This window comes from Ovis canadensis, chromosome 16, assembly GCF_042477335.2.
Source record: "Ovis canadensis isolate MfBH-ARS-UI-01 breed Bighorn chromosome 16, ARS-UI_OviCan_v2, whole genome shotgun sequence".
Classification (NCBI taxonomy): domain Eukaryota; kingdom Metazoa; phylum Chordata; class Mammalia; order Artiodactyla; family Bovidae; genus Ovis; species Ovis canadensis.
Window position 1 is genome coordinate 32,752,706 of NC_091260.1, and position 19,409 is coordinate 32,772,114.

Sequence of the window (19,409 nt, forward strand, 5' to 3'; positions counted from 1 at the left end):
CATACTAAAAATACCTTGATAATTTGTTAATGTTTTGTATTTGTTAGTCTACATTTATAAGCATCTTTAGCCCTATTAAATGTTTGGAGGCTTGGGAGGTATTAGGGAGGAGGGAGAAAGGACAGCCTCTCTAAGAACTCAGCATCTGGTCAGAGAGATAGAACCAGGATTCTTTTATTACTGTCAACAGTTCCCAGGTGAATATCCTGTATGTATGTGTGTGTACATGTGTGTATTTGCACTAGAGGAATCATTTTTGTAGGATGATGCTGCTGCTGCCAAGTCGCTTCAGTCGTGTCCGACTCTGTGCGACCCCATAGACGGCAGCCCATCAGGCTCCCCCATCCCTGGGATTCTCCAGGCAAGAACACTGGAGTGGGCTGCCATTTCCTTCTCCAATGCATGAAACTGAAAAGTGAAAGTGAAGTCGCTCAGTCGTACCCAAATCTTAGCAACCCCATGGACTGCAGCCTACCAGGCGCCTCCATCCATGGGATTTTCCAGGCAAGAGTACTGGAGTGGGGTGCCATTCTCCTGCAAATCAGAGTTACGTGTATTTTACATTTAGAAAAGTTTACTAAATTGTACTCCAAGAAAGTCTTTCCAATCTGTGTCACCACCAAATGTTCCAGGTGTACTTGTACACCACCACCCTGCCCCATCCTCCAACATCACTGGATATTTTTAGTCTTTCGTTTTTACCAGTGTGACAAGCAAAATGTCTCAAGGTAGTCTGAGTTTATTTCTTTGGTTACCAGTGAGATAGAATATCTTTTCAAATTGTTATTGACTGTTTGTAGTTCTCCTTAGGTGACATTTATTTGCATCCATTTTCCATTTGTCTTTTGGGTTGTTGGTCTTATTCTAATTAATTTATAGACTCTCCATAAAGCACATATAAAAAATTGTACCATGGCTATATCTGTAGCCCACTTTGCTACCTCTTCATTAATAATTGCTGGAAAAGCCTCTGCAATTTAGCCTTTTCATACTTCTGCACTATTGTTTTTCTTCTTTCCTAATTTAGCCTTCCCACCATTGCAGTCAGCAAGTTAGATGGCAAACATTTCAGGAGGGCAAGGGAAGCAAATATATATTGCTTCCTTATATGTGCTAAGTTGTTAACCTCTACCTTCTATTGTGTGGTCAATGTACTATAGTAATCCCAAACAAGTCTAATAAATAGATATCATTGTTTTCCTGATATAGAAAGAAAAAAAAAAAAAGGCCGATTCAGAGAAGGTTGAGAAGTGAGCCTAAGATGAAGGAAGTGATAAGAGACTTCAGGTCTGTTAGATAATACCCAGACTCCTTCCACCAAACCATGCTTCCTCCAGAAGCACTTCTGTTAACCTAGTAGCACCAGTTAGCTTGTTTACACTCAAGGTTCCAAGGATATATAATGCAGAAAGAGGCAACATTAGGGCTTAGGTTTACCAACCTCAAGCTTTGATTGGGGACTAGAGGAGGGAGGAGGAGGCTAATGATAGGAAGGATATAGTCATCCTTGGGTTAACTTGGGTAAAGAGGGAAAATTGGAAAAGGCAGTCCCAATAGTACTGAGGATAGGGTGCCCGAATCAGTGAGCTGGAGTTTGCAAACAAGAAGAGGGTAGAGACCGTCCAAGTAGAAAGTGCCTATATCTCAGTGTTCATGAACTATCAAAGAATCAGCATCGACAGGGCAATGACAACAATGTGGACTGGAGAGAAGTTAAGATGAATGGTCCCTCATTATGGAATGGCATTCAGATAGCAGACTTTAAAGGAAAAAAAAAAAAGTAGAAGAAGCAGAACTTCATACGGCCTAAGTTCTCCCAGTAGGAAGAGTTTTCAAATACTGGAGACCTACGTTTGTAGGAAGAGGATCAGTTATACTTGGCCTGTTTATCCAAAAACAAAGATGTGGGTAGCAAGATTATTAGAAGTGTCTTCTTAGAGTATGAAAGACAATTATGATAGCTTAGGTTACTGGCTTTCAGTAAATTCCATCTGGTATTTTACAAATTAGCTCATTATTCTGCTGTTTTTATGAATGTGTTAGTCTGAAAACATATCATTGTCACAAATTAGTCACCTAGTGTTTCTCTGAAAGTGATTTAATACAAGCACACCCACATCATAATATGGGATAGTAAACTAGGTCCTGGCTTGACCCTCTAAATGGAATTCAGCATAAAGTATGATTCACTTTGCAAGGGGATTTTGGCACACACACTACCTTCTGATTTCCTAAGATTAGAGATGTGATCACTAGAATGTGGTCCTTGCCGTGAGTATTGACAATATCATGTGATATTAAAAACCTTTTAGTTTCCCCTATGAACCTCGAGAGATCCCAGCCTACTGATAAATGATGAATTTACACATTGAGCATAGCTTAGTTTGCTTTTATTTGCATTGGTTGTCGCAGGTGTCATCACAACTGTTTCAGTTCAATAATAGCAATTGCAATTTTGAGAATTATTGTAAACACCTGATTTTGAAAGAGTTTTTTTTTTTTTTTTAAGAAGGGAAGCAGATGAGTTTACCCACCAGATATTTAGAAAGAAAAAAAACAACAACTATGTAGGAAAACATAAGCTTCCCTCTCCTAACTTGATTACCTATTAAGAAGTGCCTTGGAATATAATCAGAAAACTCTCTCAGGGACCATGCCTTTGGTGCAAGCTTGGAGCTGATAACTAAATGGCTTGATATAAACAAATAAGGAAGATGTAGGCTTCCCTGGTTGCTCAGATGTTAAATAATCTGCCTGCAGTGCAGAAGACCTGGGTTCAATCCCTGGATCTAGAAGATCCCCTGGAGAAGGAATGGCAACCCACTCCAGTATTCTTGCCTGGGGAGTTCCATGGACGGAGAAGACTGGCAGGCTACAGTCCACAGGGTCACAAAGAGTTGGACATAACTGAGTGATTAACACTTTCATTGTCATAACGTGATGTTTTAAAATAGAGTGTTCCAGTGATTATTTCTTGCTTTTTGTTCTTATTATTTATTTGCTTGTTTGTTTTTCAGGGGTAGTTGTTAAGAGGCTCAGGCACATCACCCAGATTTTGCTTGCCTTCTTACAATGTTGTCCTTTTGCTCAGACAGACTCTCCTCATTATTGCAAGATCATGGCCCCAGCCAGGCACAAGGTCCAAAGTCAGAAAACAAACCCTTTCTTCCTTTGTGCTTCTCTTTTTATGAAACGCTTTTCCCAGAAGACACTTCAGCCAATTTACCTTCATATCTCTTTGGTGAGGTTTGGTTTTAGGACATAAAGGAATTACTGGGATTAGACTGTTCAGGATTTACGTCTGTACTGGGCAGGGAATCACTTTCTCTGAGTACTTAGCTGCCACAAAAAGTAAATTCTTGTGAAAACAGTTGGGTTTCTGCCAGCAAGGAAGAGGGAGGGTGGATGTTGAGTCTTTACCAACAATGGTAAAGGAACCATGGTGTTACAAACATGGTAATAAATGTTAAAACTAAAGTTTCAACAAAGGCAGTGAGGTACAATAAAAGCCACATTCCAAAGTATGGTGTCTGTGCTAAGTTCCAAGTTTCAAGGTAGTTGGCCAAGAGTCAGTTTCATGACTTTGGGGCTTCTGATACCAGGGCTCTTAACTCAGATCAAGGCGATCACAGTTCAAAGAGGGGGGAAGAAGAGCGACATGTTAAAAGCAATTCACTTTTTATAGAAAGAGATAACTGGGTGGTGCTGTGAGCCTTACCCTCTCTTACCTCAAACGGAGCTGTAGTCATCTCATTCACATCAAATGTGAAAAAATGTGAATGTGAATGTTAATCCTCCAAACCAGAAAAAGAGGATTCAATGGTGGGAGTTTTTCCCATGGACCAGATGCACACCACACTTGAGAGAGAGCTGGCCTTGAACCATTTTATTTCCTTCCTTAGAGGACCACCTGGAAAAGGCACTTGAACATCACATGAAGTGTTTGGCTTTGTAGGGATGGGACCCCTAGAAAACCATGGGCTTGGTGGAGGGGGATGATGAACCAGCAGCACTCTGAACACAAAGCTCTGCCTGGCTCATGAGAGTTGTAGCCGGAGGGGCCAGTGGGCACACAGCTAATGAATCCACAAAAGTGCCCAGGAGACAAGGAAGCAACATGCAACATCTGCCAGGTCCCCAGTGCAAAATACCATCTTATGAACATGCCAGTTCAAAAAAGAAATCTTCCTTTCATCACCTCTCTCCATTCTCTGACCTCAGAGTAGTCAGTACCAACAGCTGGGAAGTCAGGATAGGATGGAAGGGGTAGTTGCTTCACCAACTTACCATGTTGCCAGCAGCTAGCCTGCAGTGGGCCCAGCTGGTACCTAGAAGAAGATGTGAGTTAAATCAAGTTTGGAGTTTCAGATTACAATTTGAAAGGATCATTCTAATATCTGAGTAAAATCTGAGTTGATGATTTAAAGAGAATGTGAAGTTCTCTATTGCCTAAGAGTGCCCAGAAAAGTTACATGACTTTCTCTATATAAAATTTTAAGGGGTAGTAAGAAACCAAAACAAAATGTTTTTAATACACATCACATGCCCTTATTTTCAACAACTTTGTTATAATATCAATACTTAAAAAATTTTTTTTAATATTCTGACAGTACCACATCACATTTCTAGTATCGAGCATCTCTAGTTGCATGGTTTTCCTTTCGATCATCCTCTAATATTTGAAAGGAAAATTATTTATGCCTTCCAACGAATATTCTAATTTTTGAAACACCTATGCACCAGTAGAAGAATCTCAAAGTAGATCTGCATGAAAGATACGAGGCAGTAATTCACTGTGGGAAACAAGGGAAATAAGAAAGTTAGTGTTAATGGTAGTGCCCTTCTGTCACAGTTTGCTGCTTTTCATTAGCCCTTGTCTTTGTTCACCCCTCTTCCTTTCAGACTCCTTAGGACTGGGAGTTTAGGATTGTCAACTGCTCACAAAAGATACTGCCCTTGAGGAGAGGTCACCAGGGAGTCTTGTTGCTGTTGTTCAGTAGCTAAGTCATGTCTGATGCTTTGTTTCTCCGTGGACTGCAGCACACCAGGTGTCCCTGTCTTTCACCATCTCCCAGAGTTTGCTCAGACTCAGGTTCATTAAGTGGGTGATTCCATCCAACCAAGGATTCTGGATTTTGACCCTTCTCTTTCAGGAACAAAAGTGTCCCAACTCTAGACACACTATGGCAGCCTCATCCAAATGATCTGCCTCTAATTAATGGACGTTTGTTGGGCAGAAGAGCAAAGGTGAGGAGTTTATATTTTCATTCCTTTGCTCCCTCTTCCAGTGCAACTTCCATTCTTTTAAAAAGAAAGCCGAAATTAAAAAAAAAAATCAAAGAAGCTTGCTGAGAGTCCTGGTAACAAAGGACCAGATCCTCATCTACCTCTTCCATCAACAACCTAAAGGGAAAGGGTCAGTGAGAAGAGAGGAGAAATCCTCAAGGTTAACTTATTATTGGATCAGCTTTGCTACTATTTTGTGGAAAAATTTAAAATTCTTTTGTGTCCCCATCCATTTTATTTTATTTTTTTGTTTTGTTTTTATAATAATTTTTTTTTTAGTTTTTTATTTTTTTAATTTTAAAATCTTTAATTCTTACATGCATTCCCAAACATGAACCCCCCTCCCACCTCCCTCCCCATAACATCTTTCTGGGTCATCCCCATGCACCAGCCCCAAGCATGCTGCATCCTGCGTCAGACATATACTGGCGATTCAATTCACATGATAGTATACATGTTAGAATGTCATTCTCCCAAATCATCCCACCCTCTCCCTCTCCCTCTGAGTCCAAAAGTCCGTTGTACACATCTGTGTCTCTTTCCCTGTCTTGCATACAGGGTCGTCATTGCCATCTTCCTAAATTCCATATATATGTGTTAGTATACTGTATTGGTGTTTTTCTTTCTGGCTTACTTCACTCTGTATAATCGGCTCCAGTTTCATCCATCTCATCAGAACTGATTCAAATGAATTCTTTTTAATGGCTGAGTAATACTCCATTGTGTATATGTACCACAGCTTTCTTATCCATTCATCTGCTGATGGACATCTAGGTTGTTTCCATGTCATGGCTATTATAAACAGTGCTGCGATGAACATTGGGGTACATGTGTCTCTTTCAATTCTGGTTTCCTCGGTGTGTATGCCCAGCAGTGGGATTGCTGGGTCTTAAGGTAGTTCTATTTGCAATTTTTTAAGGAATCTCCACACTGTTCTCCATAGTGGCTGTACTAGTTTGCATTCCCACCAACAGTGTAGGAGGGTTCCCTTTTCTCCACACCCTCTCCAGCATTTATTGCTTGCAGATTTTTGGATCGCAGCCATTCTGACTGGTGTGAAGTGGTACCTCATTGTGGTTTTGATTTGCATTTCTCTAATAATGAGTGATGTTGAGCATCTTTTCATGTGTTTGTTAGCCATCCGTATGTCTTCTTTGGAGAAATGTCTATTTAGTTCTTTGGCCCATTTTTTGATTGGGTCGTTTATTTTTCTGGAATTGAGCTGCATAAGTTGCTTGTATATTTTTGAGATTAGTTGTTTGTCAGTTGCTTCATTTGCTATTATTTTCTCCCATTCAGAAGGCTGTCTTTTCACCTTGCTTATATTTTCCTTTGTTGTGCAGAAGCTTTTAATTTTAATTAGATCCCATTTGTTTATTTTTGCTTTTATTTCCAGAATTCTGGGAGGTGGATCATAGAGGATCCTGCTGTGATTTATGTCGGAGAGTGTTTTGCCTATGTTCTCCTCTAGGAGTTTTATAGTTTCTGATCTTACATTTAGATCTTTAATCCATTTTGAGTTTATTTTTGTGTGTGGTGTAAGAAAGTGATCTAGTTTCATTCTTTTACAAGTGGTTGACCAGTTTTCCCAGCACCACTTGTTAAAGAGATTGTCTTTACTCCATTGTATATTCTTGCCTCCTTTGTCAAAGATAAGGTGTCCATATGTATGTGGACCAGGAAACTAAGAACAACAGATGAAATCGTGTAACATTCCATGTTGAATTCTTCCCCACTCATTCCCACAGGGAAAAGTATAAGCTACATACATGGTTAAGCAATTGGATCACATATTAGTATTTCTCTTTTTAATTCAGTCTTGGATGTGGTGTTTATGTTTGCCCATCTGAATCTGTTAAGTGAGCTGTATAGTCTGTAGGGATGTTTTTAGGGGTGGACTGTGCCAATAGAGGCAAGCTAGTTGATAGTTTCAGATGCTCAGTGTTATGGATTCTCCTCCAAGTCAGAGCTTTGAAAAGCACAGCAGAGCAGAAGGTATTGAACGCTAGGTGAAGGAGGAGTCATCTGTCTACAGTAGGCAACTAGGATTTAATAACTAGCCTTGAATTTATTTTGCACTCAAGTGTAAAGAATGTTTTAATTAATTATATCAAAAAGATGTTAAAATTATTATTCTAAAAGATTGACTTCTGGTTTTAATATGTTTTAATATTTTGAAACTGTCAAGTGATTATTTTAAAATAATCCTTTGAATGTTCTTTTTTCTCCATCAAAAGGAATTTACCTTTCGAGTGCTAAATTTTCTTCCTCCATCAAGGTAATAAAAATCACACTATTTCCCCCCTTCATTATTCTCTCTCTGTCTTATGCCTCCTATCTGAGACAAATTAATATTCACTGAAGAAAGTGATGAAAGGGGTTTAAGAAAAATAAGAAGCCAATATTTTGACTGAAAGTATAATATATGTCAGTCATATAAAAAGGTTGCTTTCTCCAGAACCCCTATGCATGGATGTAGCTATAGATACATTAAATGTTACTTTTTCTGGGTATGTTTTATGTAAGCCCCTTGATTGAGTAACCATCAGTTCAACGTCAAGCTAATTCACTTGTCTATTCAATATTACAATATAGCATTAATTTTAAGTTGTTTTATTTTTGGAGGGAGGGAAAGGATTTATTAATAGCAACATGAAATTTCTTATATGGTGACTCATCTAGTCAAGATTTTGATTGCAAGGAAAAGAAACTAACTTACACTGGGTTCTGGGAAAGAGGAAGAATATAGTTAATGTAAAGATACAAACGGAGAAGGCAATGGCACCCCACTCCAGTACTCTTGCCTGGAAAATCCCATGGATGGAGGAGCCTGGTAGGCTGCAGTCCACGGGGTCGCTAAGAGTTGGGTACAACTGAGTGACTTCACTTTCACTTTTTACTTTCCTGCATTGGAGAAGGAAATGGCAACCCACTCCAGTGTTCTTGCCTGGAGAATCCCAGGGACGGGGGAGCCTGGTGGGCTGCCGTCTATGGGGTCGCACAGAGTTGGACACGACTGAAGCGACTTAGCAGCAGCAAAGATACAAAAATCATGGAAACAAAGTGTAACTGGATCTTGTTGGATTTGTAGAACTCTAGAATCAGGCAGCTCTTCTGTGTGTGGCTATATGATCATTCATTTCTGTTTGTCTCTGTGTTCCAGCTCTTTGCCTGCTTCTCTATCTGAAATTACTGCAGTTTTCTTGGTCGTCACTTTGCACTTGATCCAAAATGGCTTCAGCCCCTAAGTCCACATGACACTTTGGTTCAAGCTCATCTGTAACTGATTAGATTCCCCCTGTTTTCTTATGAACATATGCATTTCAAATATGAATATTAATGTTTTCTATCAAGTGAATGAATCAGGTGCCAGTGGGTCACATTTTCATACCTGTTGCAGTTGGATTTTATAAGAATACTAAGGGTGTAGTTAAGGAAGAGCTGCCAGAAGATAAAAATAATCATGTTTGGTGTATTGACTGATTCATTTATGATAATCATTCACTCCACAAATATCTCATTGAGCACTTATTATACACTGGACACTATTCTAGGCACTGAGAATACCGCAGAGACAAATCAGATGAACAAAATCCCAGTGTCCCGATGGAATTTCTCTTATCATAATCTTTATCCCTTTATTTCAAAGATAATTGGAAAAAAAATAGAATAGCAGTGTCCTCATACAGTAAATACAAGGTATTAAAATTAGCAATACATGTGTATGTGTCTTTATGTGTATGTGTGATATGTACATTATGAATGTGCTAAATCGCTTCAGTTGTGTCCAACTTTGTTAATTGGCTCTGCTGTGCTGTGCTTAGTCAGTCAGTAGTGTCTGATGCTTTGTGACCCCATAGACTGTTGCCGGCCAGGCTCCTCTGTCCATGGGATTCTCCAGGCAAGAATACTGGAGTGTGTTGCCATGCCCTTCTCCAGGGGATCTACCTGACCCAGGAATCGAACACAAGTCTCCTGCAGCTCCTGTATTGGAGGCAGATTCTTTACCACTGAGCCACCGGGGAAGCCCTTAATTTGTAATATAGTCATACTTGCTTTTACTTAGTTAACTGTCAATGGTGTGTAAGTGGGAGTGTGTGTGTGTTTATGTATTGGAAACAGTAATTGAGGTCTTTGGATTTTAAATGACATCTAATTTGGAGACTTTGATGTAGCCTCTTTTAACTTCCAATGAAAATGTCTATGAAAATACACCCTCCCAAAATTGCAATTAGAAAAGCACTTAAACCCAGGACCAATAGTGATTGATGCCAGAATATTAAAGAACCAATAAATTAGATTGAAAGTATAAATAATAGCTCATCCATCTTATGTCATTCTACAAGTAGATAAAAATAATTTCTTGAATTTACCTGGACCAGAAACATATATAGTATATACTGTTACTATAGTAGATATGTAACTATCTTAAGTTTTTTTTTTCAAAGAAATGTACCAGCATACACAAAGTAAGAGCAGAATTGCAAAGTTAGGAAATATACAAGTTTGCAAATATGTACATATTTGAGCTGGAGTGAAATAAGCACATCCTGTTATCAAGATATATAATCAGATATGTCATTTTGTAAGTAGGCATAGTTTAATGTCAGTGGTTCCAACTCTGAATCACTACTGCTTTTGGCCCCAGTTACAGTGTTTGTATAAACATGAAAAATAATAAATCAATTATTCTTTTCTTTTTTAAGGCTTGATATTGATTTAGCTAATAATGTTTGGAGTATTTGAATTTGTGAATATATATTTTAATTCTCACTGTTCAGCTTTGAGGTTAGATATTTCAAATCAGAGATTTTGAAATTATTAGAAATGTGGTTTTGAAATTCTAATATATAAACTATAAATGACTATCCTTCCTTAATAAGTACTAGATATATATTTCTCTTCATTGATGTCTCAAATATGATAATAATACATGGAAATATTCTCATTAAGAAGATTAATCAACTCAGAAATATATAAAGTAAAAGGAGAAAATCCTTTTTTAAAGAGGCTTACTTTTACTTCCTTATCTCAGAGGTAATTAGTTTACCAGTATTTGGTGTGTATCCTTCTGGTTCTTTTCCTCTAATTGGCATAAATATATATCTATATTCACATGTACATTTAAATTCATATTAAGTAATTCATATTAAAAATATTACTCTGAAAGGTTGAGATTTTTTTAAAAAGCTCTTCACCTACCAATATTTCAGATGTTTTTTCCAAGTCATTCTTAGAAATCTATACTATCCCAGAAACATGGTATATATTAAGGTGGGCCTTAAGTATTATATGAGAAATATTTTTACTTCTTTAAATTTGATATGATACAAAGCTTTTAGAAAAGTTTAAGGTAGAAATGAGATATAATTACCTTTCAGAAGGGACTTCCAATACTATCTCCTTGTAAATTGCAGACCAGGTGAAGAATATTTTATTATATTTTCTAAAGATTGAATATGTGCATATGCGTGTCATGCTAAGTTGCTTCAGTAGTGTCCAACTGTTTGCAGTCTTGTGGACTGTAGCCCGCCAGACTCCTCCGTGCATGAGATTCTCCTGGCAAGAATACTGGAGTGGGCTGCCATGCCCTCCTCTTCCCAATCCAGGGATTGAATCCACCTCTCATACTGTCTACTGCATCAGCAGGCGGTTTCTTTACCACTAGTGCCACCCAGGAAAAAGCTCAAAAGTATATGTGAGCAACATTTAAAGAGCTCTCTTCATGTTATAAAATATTTTCTATATTTAACCCCTAGATTTAAAAATTATAATAACCTGTAAATTTGCTATTATTTCTGTTACAATAAGGAAATTGAATCTCACAGACTTTTAGTGAGTTGTTCAAAATTACCTATAAGTGAAATGCAGAAACTGAAATTAGGGCTCACATCTTGAGACTCTAAGACAGAATGCAAATTCGACTTTTGCTCTTCAAAGTTGTAGATTTTTTCCACATTTGATTTTTGAATAATAAATATTAATAGTAAGTTCTTTCTTTGTATCCTAAAATTAGTTATCCCAACACTTCTGCTTTCAAAAATATTAAAAGTCAAATTTAGCAAGCTTTCTAAATATCCCAGTTATGAAATGTGTTTGATGATATGAGAATTTTATCCTATAAATATGTTTAACATTTAAGATGGGAAAATTTAAGCTTCGGCTATATGATCCAAAGTAACTTGTTATGTTATTTAAATCATGAAAATTTCCATCAAAGCATCTCTTGGTTTTAGGTGATCAAAATAGGTATTCCATGCATTTCGTTTACACTTTTTTGTTGGTGGTTGTAAGCTTGGTCATAAGAACATGTGGAAATTGAATGAACTAGCAACTTGCTGAGACATGACCCCGTTCCGATTCTTAGCAATTGAAACCATGTCTTCATGAAGTGCTCCTCTTATTTCAGTTATAGACGTGCTGAACTGTGTGCCTTCAGGCTTTGCTAGACTTTGCCAGAAATGAGAAGCCATCACTATCAACATGGTCATTAGTTAACATTTGTTGACTGAGTGCCAACAACGTTTTTGGTGTTACAAATACACAGAGAAAGACACTGTTCCTTTCCAGAGGGATTGGTTTTCTGTTGGGGGGTGGGAGAGAGGATTTGGTCTGAATGTTCTTTTCCTACTGGGAGGTAAGGGCAGGAATGGGACGACTGGCAGTCTTCTTGGGTCTCATTCTATATACGGGGATGTCACTCTAACTTACTTATGAATCGGTAATACATATAATGAAGTGTTGGTCACTCAGTCATGTCCGATTCTTTGCAACCCTGTGGACTGGAGACTGCCAGGCTCCAGTCCATGGCATTTGCCAGGCAAGAATACTGGAGTGGGTTGCCATTTCCTTCTCCAGTGGGTCTTCCTGACCCAGGGATTGAACCCTGGGTCCCCCACATTACAGGCAGACTCTTTTACCATCTGAGCCATCAGGGAAGCCCGATATATATGATACATAGAACAAAACTGACTTCCCTGGTGGCTCAGAAAGGAAAGCATCCACCTGCAATGTAGGAGCCTCGGGATCAATCCCTGGATTGGGAGGACAACGCTGGAGAAGGCAGTGGCATGGCTACCCACTCCAGTGTTCTTGCTGGTGAATTCCATGGACAGGGCAGCCTGATGGACTACAGTCTCAGTTCAGTTCAGTTCAGTCGCTCAGTTGTGTCCGATTTTTTGCAACCCCATGAATCGCAGCACGCCAGGCGTCCCTGTCCATCACCAACTCCCGGAGTTCACTCAGATTCACGTCCCTCGAGTCAGTGATGCCATCCAGCCATCTCATCCCCTGTTGTCCCCTTCTCCTCCTGCCCCCAATCCCTCCCAGCATCAAAGTCTTTTCCAATAAGTCAACTCTTCGCAGGAGGTGGCCAAAGTACTGGAGTTTCAACTTTAGCATCATTCCTTCCAAAGAAATCCCAGGGCTGATCTTCAGAATGGACAGGTTGGATCTCCTTGCAGTCCAGGGGACTCTCAAGAGTCTTCTCCAACACCACAGTTCAAAAGCATCAATTCTTCGGTGCTCAGCCTTCTTCACAGTCCAACTCTCACATCCATACATGACTACTGGAAAAACCATAGCCTTGACTAGATGGACCTTAGTCAGCAAGGTAATGTCTCTGCTTTTGAATATGCTCTCTAGGTTGGTCATAACTTTTCTTCCTAGGAGTAAGCATCTTTTAATTTCATGGCTGCAGTCACCATCTGCAGTGATTTTGGAGCCCCAAAAAATAAAGTCTGACACTGTTTCCACTGTTTCCCCATCTATTTCCCATGAAGTGATGGGACCGGATGCCAGTCTATGGGGTTGCAAAGAGTCAGACATGACTGAGTGACTAACACTGTCACTTTCATACATACATGCTGCTGCTGCTAAATTGCTTCAGTCGTGTCCGACTCTGTGCAACCCCATCAAGCATAAACAAAAAGTATGCATAAATTTCATTTTATTGGAAAAATTTAAGAATATATTGCTTTTTTGGCTTTCCGTGAAAAAGTCATATCTTCCAGAATATCTAAGTGTGTGCATTGTCTATTTACTAAGCTATACTCATACCCATACTACTAATATTAAGACTGTGCTTAAAAAATTATGCAGAAGTAATAGAGTCCCTTGGACAGCAACGAGATCAAACCAGTCAATCCTAAAGGAAATCAATCCTGTATATTCATTGGGTTTTCCTTGTAACTAAGCTGGTAAAGAATCCGCCTGCAATGGAGGAGACCCTGGTTTGATTTCTGGATCAGGAAGATTCCCTGGAGAAGGGATAGGCTTCCAGTATTCTTGGGCTTCCTTGGTGGTTCAGACGTTAAAGAATCCACCTGCAATGTGGGACACCTGGGTTTGATCCCTGAGTTGGGAAGATCCCCTGGAGAAGGAAATGGAAACCCACTCCAGTATTCTTGCCTGGAGAATCCCATGGACAGAGGAGCCTGGTAGGCTACAGTCTGTGGGATCGCAAAGAGTTCAGAAAACTGAATGACTTTCACTTCACTTCACTTCATAGTCACTGGAAGGACTGAGGCCAAGCTGAAGCGCCAGTACTTTGGCCACCTGATGTCATTAGAAAAGACCCTGATGTTGGAAAAGACTGAGGGAAGGAGGAGAAGGGGCCAACAGAAGATGAGATGGTTGGATGGCATCACCAACTCAATGGACATGAGGTTGAGCAAACTCTGGAACATGGTGAAGGACAGGGAAGCCTGGCATGCTGCAGTCCATGGGGTCACAAAGAGTCAGACATGACCTGGCAGCTGAACAACAAATTTGTATATGTAAATATTTTTATACAAAAGTGATGCAGCCTCTCAAAAGAACAGGACACTTCTCTACATTATCTGAACTGACAATTAGTATTCTTAAAAGATTAATTAAAGAGCACTTTTTAGACTCTTTTCTATATCTAAATCTGGAGGAGTTTAACTTCATTTCACTCAAGTTATTTAAGAGGCAGTCACTGAGAGTAGCTGTTGGCTATAGCAAAATGTGATGGTGATAGAAAGATATACCTTAACACTTGAAATTAAAATTTCATTCTGAAAGTGAAACTCAGGGAAAATCAATGAGTTAAGTCATATCAGATAAGTGACCAAAGAATTTAGGAAACACACACTGTTTGGACTAAGGGTGTGTCTTTATTATGCTTTGTTTATGTTAGCATAAATATATAACTTAATCACTTATATTAAACTCATTGTGAAATTGAAAAGATTTGAAGAAAATGGAGTCTTGAGCCTGGCAATACAAAGATAAGGTTTTATTTGGAAAGTGTTAATTTTGTGTTTCTACTGTTAATGTTTTCGAGAACATTTTTTAAAGAACTCCCCTATTCACACCATACCTAGAAATAAAACAGGTAAAAGCAAAAGAACTCTGGATGAAAGAGTACAAGGTACCTGGCCTTCACTTTGCCCTGAGTTGGCTTGAGGCAGCTTTGCGAAACCACAAGACTCTTAGGAATTTAGTTTGAAAACTATCACCCTTGAAAGCATAACCCCTAGTTATGCTTTAATTATAGGGAAAGGGCATGGGGACACTAACTAGTTAATTCTTCTGATTCTGAGTACAGTAAACAATCTCATGAAAATGTTACAGTATTCTGATTTGCTCAGGGTTTGTAGTTTATACTTAGTCAATTAAATAGCATCCTTTTTAAAATTTTAAAAATCCTTTTTAAAATAGCTTTTGAATTTCTTTCTTATATCAGTTTTCTGAGGATAGTTAATGTGAGTCCAGCCTTGAAAGACCAGATATTCTTGTGCTTGTCTTGGTATTAAAATTTTAAAAAGGAGACGATAACTAGCCTTTTGTCTTTAGGGCTGAGCCTACACCATGGCTATAGGAAGTTTGTACCAATCTGTACTGCCTTGAGCTCTTTTATTGATTAAACTGGTGGACCTGGGATCCACTATAAAAGTAATATTTTATGCTTACTGCTGTACCTCTTAGAAGTTCTATGAAAAGATGATTACCTTTCAGTAGAAAAAACAGATTTGTATTGCCCCACTCCATCAACATTACTCATCTTTCAGAGCTGTTTTTCAAAGTACAAATCTATTAGTTCTGCCTAAATGTTATTTCATGAAGACTACACATTTGTGAAATAATAAATACATTTTGTGAAATATCAGTTTGTAAAATAGTGATTAAACTCTGAAGACCCTGTTTGTAATATACATGGGATAAAAATGCTAGAAATCTATTTTTTAATATATGTTGCTTAGAGTTTTCAAAATACTCAGTTTAAGATTGTTTATTAATAGGTAGTCTGTGGTTCCCTGAGCTGTGAAATAAATCATATTTTTTCTTTCTTATCCCTCAAGCAGAAATTTGGCTTTTCTACTATTTGTCATAGCTTCTCACTTGTGTGTTCTTTCATTCTAATGTGTTAACCTTATTCTAGACAGATGTGTCTTATAAAAATAGAAATAAAAAGCCAAGAAAAGTTTACCTAAAAATATTCAGTTGAAATCTCCCCTTGGTTTAAATATATTTTAAATTTACATTTCCTCTAGTAATCTGATGACTAAATTGCTTAGTTGTTTTTTTTTTTTTTAATTTTTAAAGTGATTTGTTATTTGCTCACAAGTGGAAACATAGCTAACAAGCTATGAATGTTAAACTGTGTGGTAATTGAGAGAAAGAGAGATATTTTGAGTATTATTTTATCCATGGGTATCACATTGGCATACAAACAGAGTAGTGTAGAATGAACTTTAAAAAAAAAGGAAATTTCAAATAAATGCCTATTTCAAGGGAAAATAAATTTCTACATCATTTAAAAAGGTATTTATATTTGCTGCTTTCCACTGAGGCCTTTTTATATGTGTGAGGACTAAGTATTGGTTTTGTAGTAGGTTAATAACCATTATTCTATTATCACCATCCTCAAAGAACACTAACCTGTCAAATAATCATCAAATAATCTGAATTTTCTTCCAGATCTACTACTAACATGATGTATGATGATGAACAAATGTTATCATTTTGGAGATTCAGCTCCAAAGGTGGCATAATAAATGTCATACTTTCCTCAGAATGATTCCATGAGGCTAAAATAGTACCTGTAAACATAAACTTTAGAAAGCATAGCACTAATGCATGGTGGTATTCTTCCCTACAAAGGCGCCAAGATACAGTGGTAATGAGTGCAGGCTTTGGAGGCAGACTTTCCTGATTCAGGTTGTAACTCTTACTTGGCCTTGAGCAAACTGCTTCCTATTAGAGTGCCACTGTTTCTTCTGTAGAACAGGGCTAGTAATAGTCCATCCCTAACAGTGCTGTTTTGAGGATTAAATGAGATAATATTGTAAAGCACTTAGTACAGAGGCAGCGGCATTGTAAGTGTTCCTTAATCTTAAAAAAACAATATTTAAATATCTCATATAAATAACAGATTTTGAATTACTCAGTGATGGTTGGTTCAAGCATTTAAAGCTTGTTAAAAACAATTCAGACTGAAATCTTTTGGTTCAGATCACAAATGGCATTGTGGAATTTATTCCCTTTAGAAAAAGGAGATCGTGAGGACACTGCCTAGGCTACAGGAAATCCCAAGAAATATTCTCAAGTTTTTTTTCAGCTGTGGTACCATCTTTCTGAACCTACAAGTTCAAACTGCTTTTAAATAAATCACTCAGATCTTCCTCCTCCCAGTAGTACTTTCATCAGAAGCATCGTTTGATCAAAATGAAAACTCCCCAAATCATGGCAGTTTTCAAGACTAATTTTCTTTATACCTGGTTTTGAATTTGTGGGCAATGCCACCCCCACCCCCCCAAGTCTCTGTAATGTTTTTTGCTATGACAGGGCCTCACTGGGGAAATCCTGACTGAAGATAATAGCCTGATGTATTAAATGTTGCCAGTATTCCATTAATATTAAGTAATTGCATAACAGCCTTTTTAAATACTAAGTTAAAAGTGATACATTAATATTGAGTATACTGCTACTGTCAAGTCCATTCTCCTCCTGATTTCCGAGTAACACCATTTAAGTGCCAACCTACTATTACAAGAGTTTACTATTTTATTCTTGCTCCAAAATGGCATCAACAGTGATGGGGTGCTTTCAGGGGATTGTTGAACAGAATTTTTGCAACAAAGGGGAAGCTTGAGGAAATGCAGAACAGCTCCAGTAGGCATGGCAAGGCTTTATCTCAGCACTTCTCAAATCCACACACCCCCTAATCAAGCAAGCAGTTTTATGGCATGCGCAATTGCAAGTGAAGTCTAACGACTTCCGCAGGACTGGCTTCCAGAGGATTTCCTGTCCAAAAAAGACCGGTGGTCCTCTGTAGCTAAATGGTTACAGAACCATCAAGTTAGCCAGGCGCCCCCTCCCCAGCCTGTGTGTATATTAAAAACAAGAGAGTTGAAGTGACCAAACCCTGTCATTTGCACACTCTCCCTGTGGACTTCTTTATTCCCTTTCTCTTCATTGGGTAAGGGGGGGGGGGGGGGGAACACCCAGCTGACAAAAAGCCTCCCTCCTTAGTATCTATTTGTTCAAGCTGTCTTTTCCCTGGGAGGTTATTTACAGGTTTGTCGCTGCTTAGCCTGGTGATCACTTACTGAAAGGAGAAATCTGCCCTTTCGGGGTGAGCTGTGCCTTTAACCCCTTTGGCCGGCTCTTCCTGGGAGATGAGCGCGGCGCGCTGCAGTGTCTGGGAGCCCACCTAGAGGGCCCCCTTGACGCCAGCACATCCCCGGCCGGGCGGCAGCCTCTGCAGCCGAGCGGGCTGCTGCAGAGTTAATGTACAGTACCACGGAGCCTGCAAGTGTCCTGAGCTGTTCAGAGCCGGCTGGCGGGCACAGCCCGGGGCAGACGAGGCGGCTGCGACGATTCCAAAGGTTCTGCTGGAAATTCGGCGCTGGGGGACCCCAGTGGGAGCCTGTTGCCATTGTGTTTTAAAAGCATGCAAGGTCTGTATAGCTCGGGCGTGAGAATCTTTCAGAAGCTGTCAGAGCATCCGAGTAAATGACACCTACTGGGAAATTGAATTGGGGGTAAGAAAGAGAGAGACCAGAAAGACAGCGGGGGGGGTTAGAAATTCTTAGACAACGTCTGAGTTGCAGCTGTGAAAATTCGTTTTCTTTCCAAGACAAAATATGAAAAGCCCGCACATGGGTTTGATAACAACAAATTGGAGGGGTTTCTGCAGGGAGAGGATCAATAGCTTAGTCATTTGACTGAAAGAGAGCAGGCAGCCTTATTATGGGGCTTGGCAGCAGAAATGAATGTTCTCCTGACAGCACCTTCTGAAGTCATGATGGGAGCTCCTGATGATCCTTGCCTTCCTACTTTTGCAGTTGAAAACCAGCCATTCTGAGACGGGGAGAGAAGTTGGCTTTTGGTTATACATGGTTGCTAGCCCCTCTGCCCAGGTCTTTGTCCGACACGTCTCAGAAGGCAGCACTGCGTTAAAGTGACCACACATGAATATGTGCCTCAGAAAGAAGAAAAAGCAATATTCATTTCTAAAGGACAGCATGGCCAAGCAACCTGAAGTTTTCCATTTCCCTTCTAACACTTCTTTAACAAGGATAACAAGAAACTGTCTTTTGACTCCTTTTTTCCCACATTCCAGAGTCCTTCCTGCAAAGATGCATTAATTTCCACTCCAGGCAGTTGGATTTTACTGGGACAATATTTGCCACCATTTAGTATTAGTGATTGAACTGGTTATTTTAGTAAGTTGACTAAACTAGTGGAACCTAAATGGGTGGACCCATGCCTGAAGTGCTCTGTGATATTTCTTTCTTCAAACCCTGGAAGGGCTTTTGTTGTTGCTCTTTGTTTTTTGGGGGGGATTTTTTTGGAATTCAATACTTGTTGCAATAATTGCCCATGATAGCTGCTCAAACAGGAGAGTTGGAATTCATCTTTGAAAATCACTACATGTAACATCCAAGACAAGGAAAATATTAATGACGGAAGATCTGCCAACATGATGCATGTGAATAATTTCCCCTTTAGAAGGCATTCCTGGATATGGTGAGTAATCAATATCCCCTTCAGTTGGTAATACTCAGAATTATAAAATTCCATGACAGGTGCTGGAGGTGGATTTGTCTTGAACAAGAATATCAGTCTCACGTGAGGTTGGAAAGTAAAACATG

The 19,409-nt window shown here is 39.1% G+C and overlaps 1 protein-coding gene across 8 annotated transcripts in view; it reads left to right on the forward strand.

Moving 5' to 3' along the window:
- PDE4D (phosphodiesterase 4D) overlaps positions 1–19,409 on the forward strand; it is a 1,583,646-nt gene that overhangs the window by 951,370 nt on the left and 612,867 nt on the right. Inside the window, exons 1-2 of one of the 8 annotated variants that reach the window (XM_069556486.1) lie at positions 17,547–18,212; positions 18,600–19,284. The exons of 6 other annotated variants lie outside the window; for them this stretch is intronic. In XM_069556486.1, the coding sequence (XP_069412587.1) occupies positions 19,238–19,284 (47 nt within the window). In that variant the 5' untranslated portion in view covers positions 17,547–18,212; positions 18,600–19,237. Of the gene's footprint in view, positions 1–17,546; positions 19,285–19,409 lie in introns of those variants that run through there. One more of the 8 variants, XM_069556487.1, reaches the window with a different exon arrangement.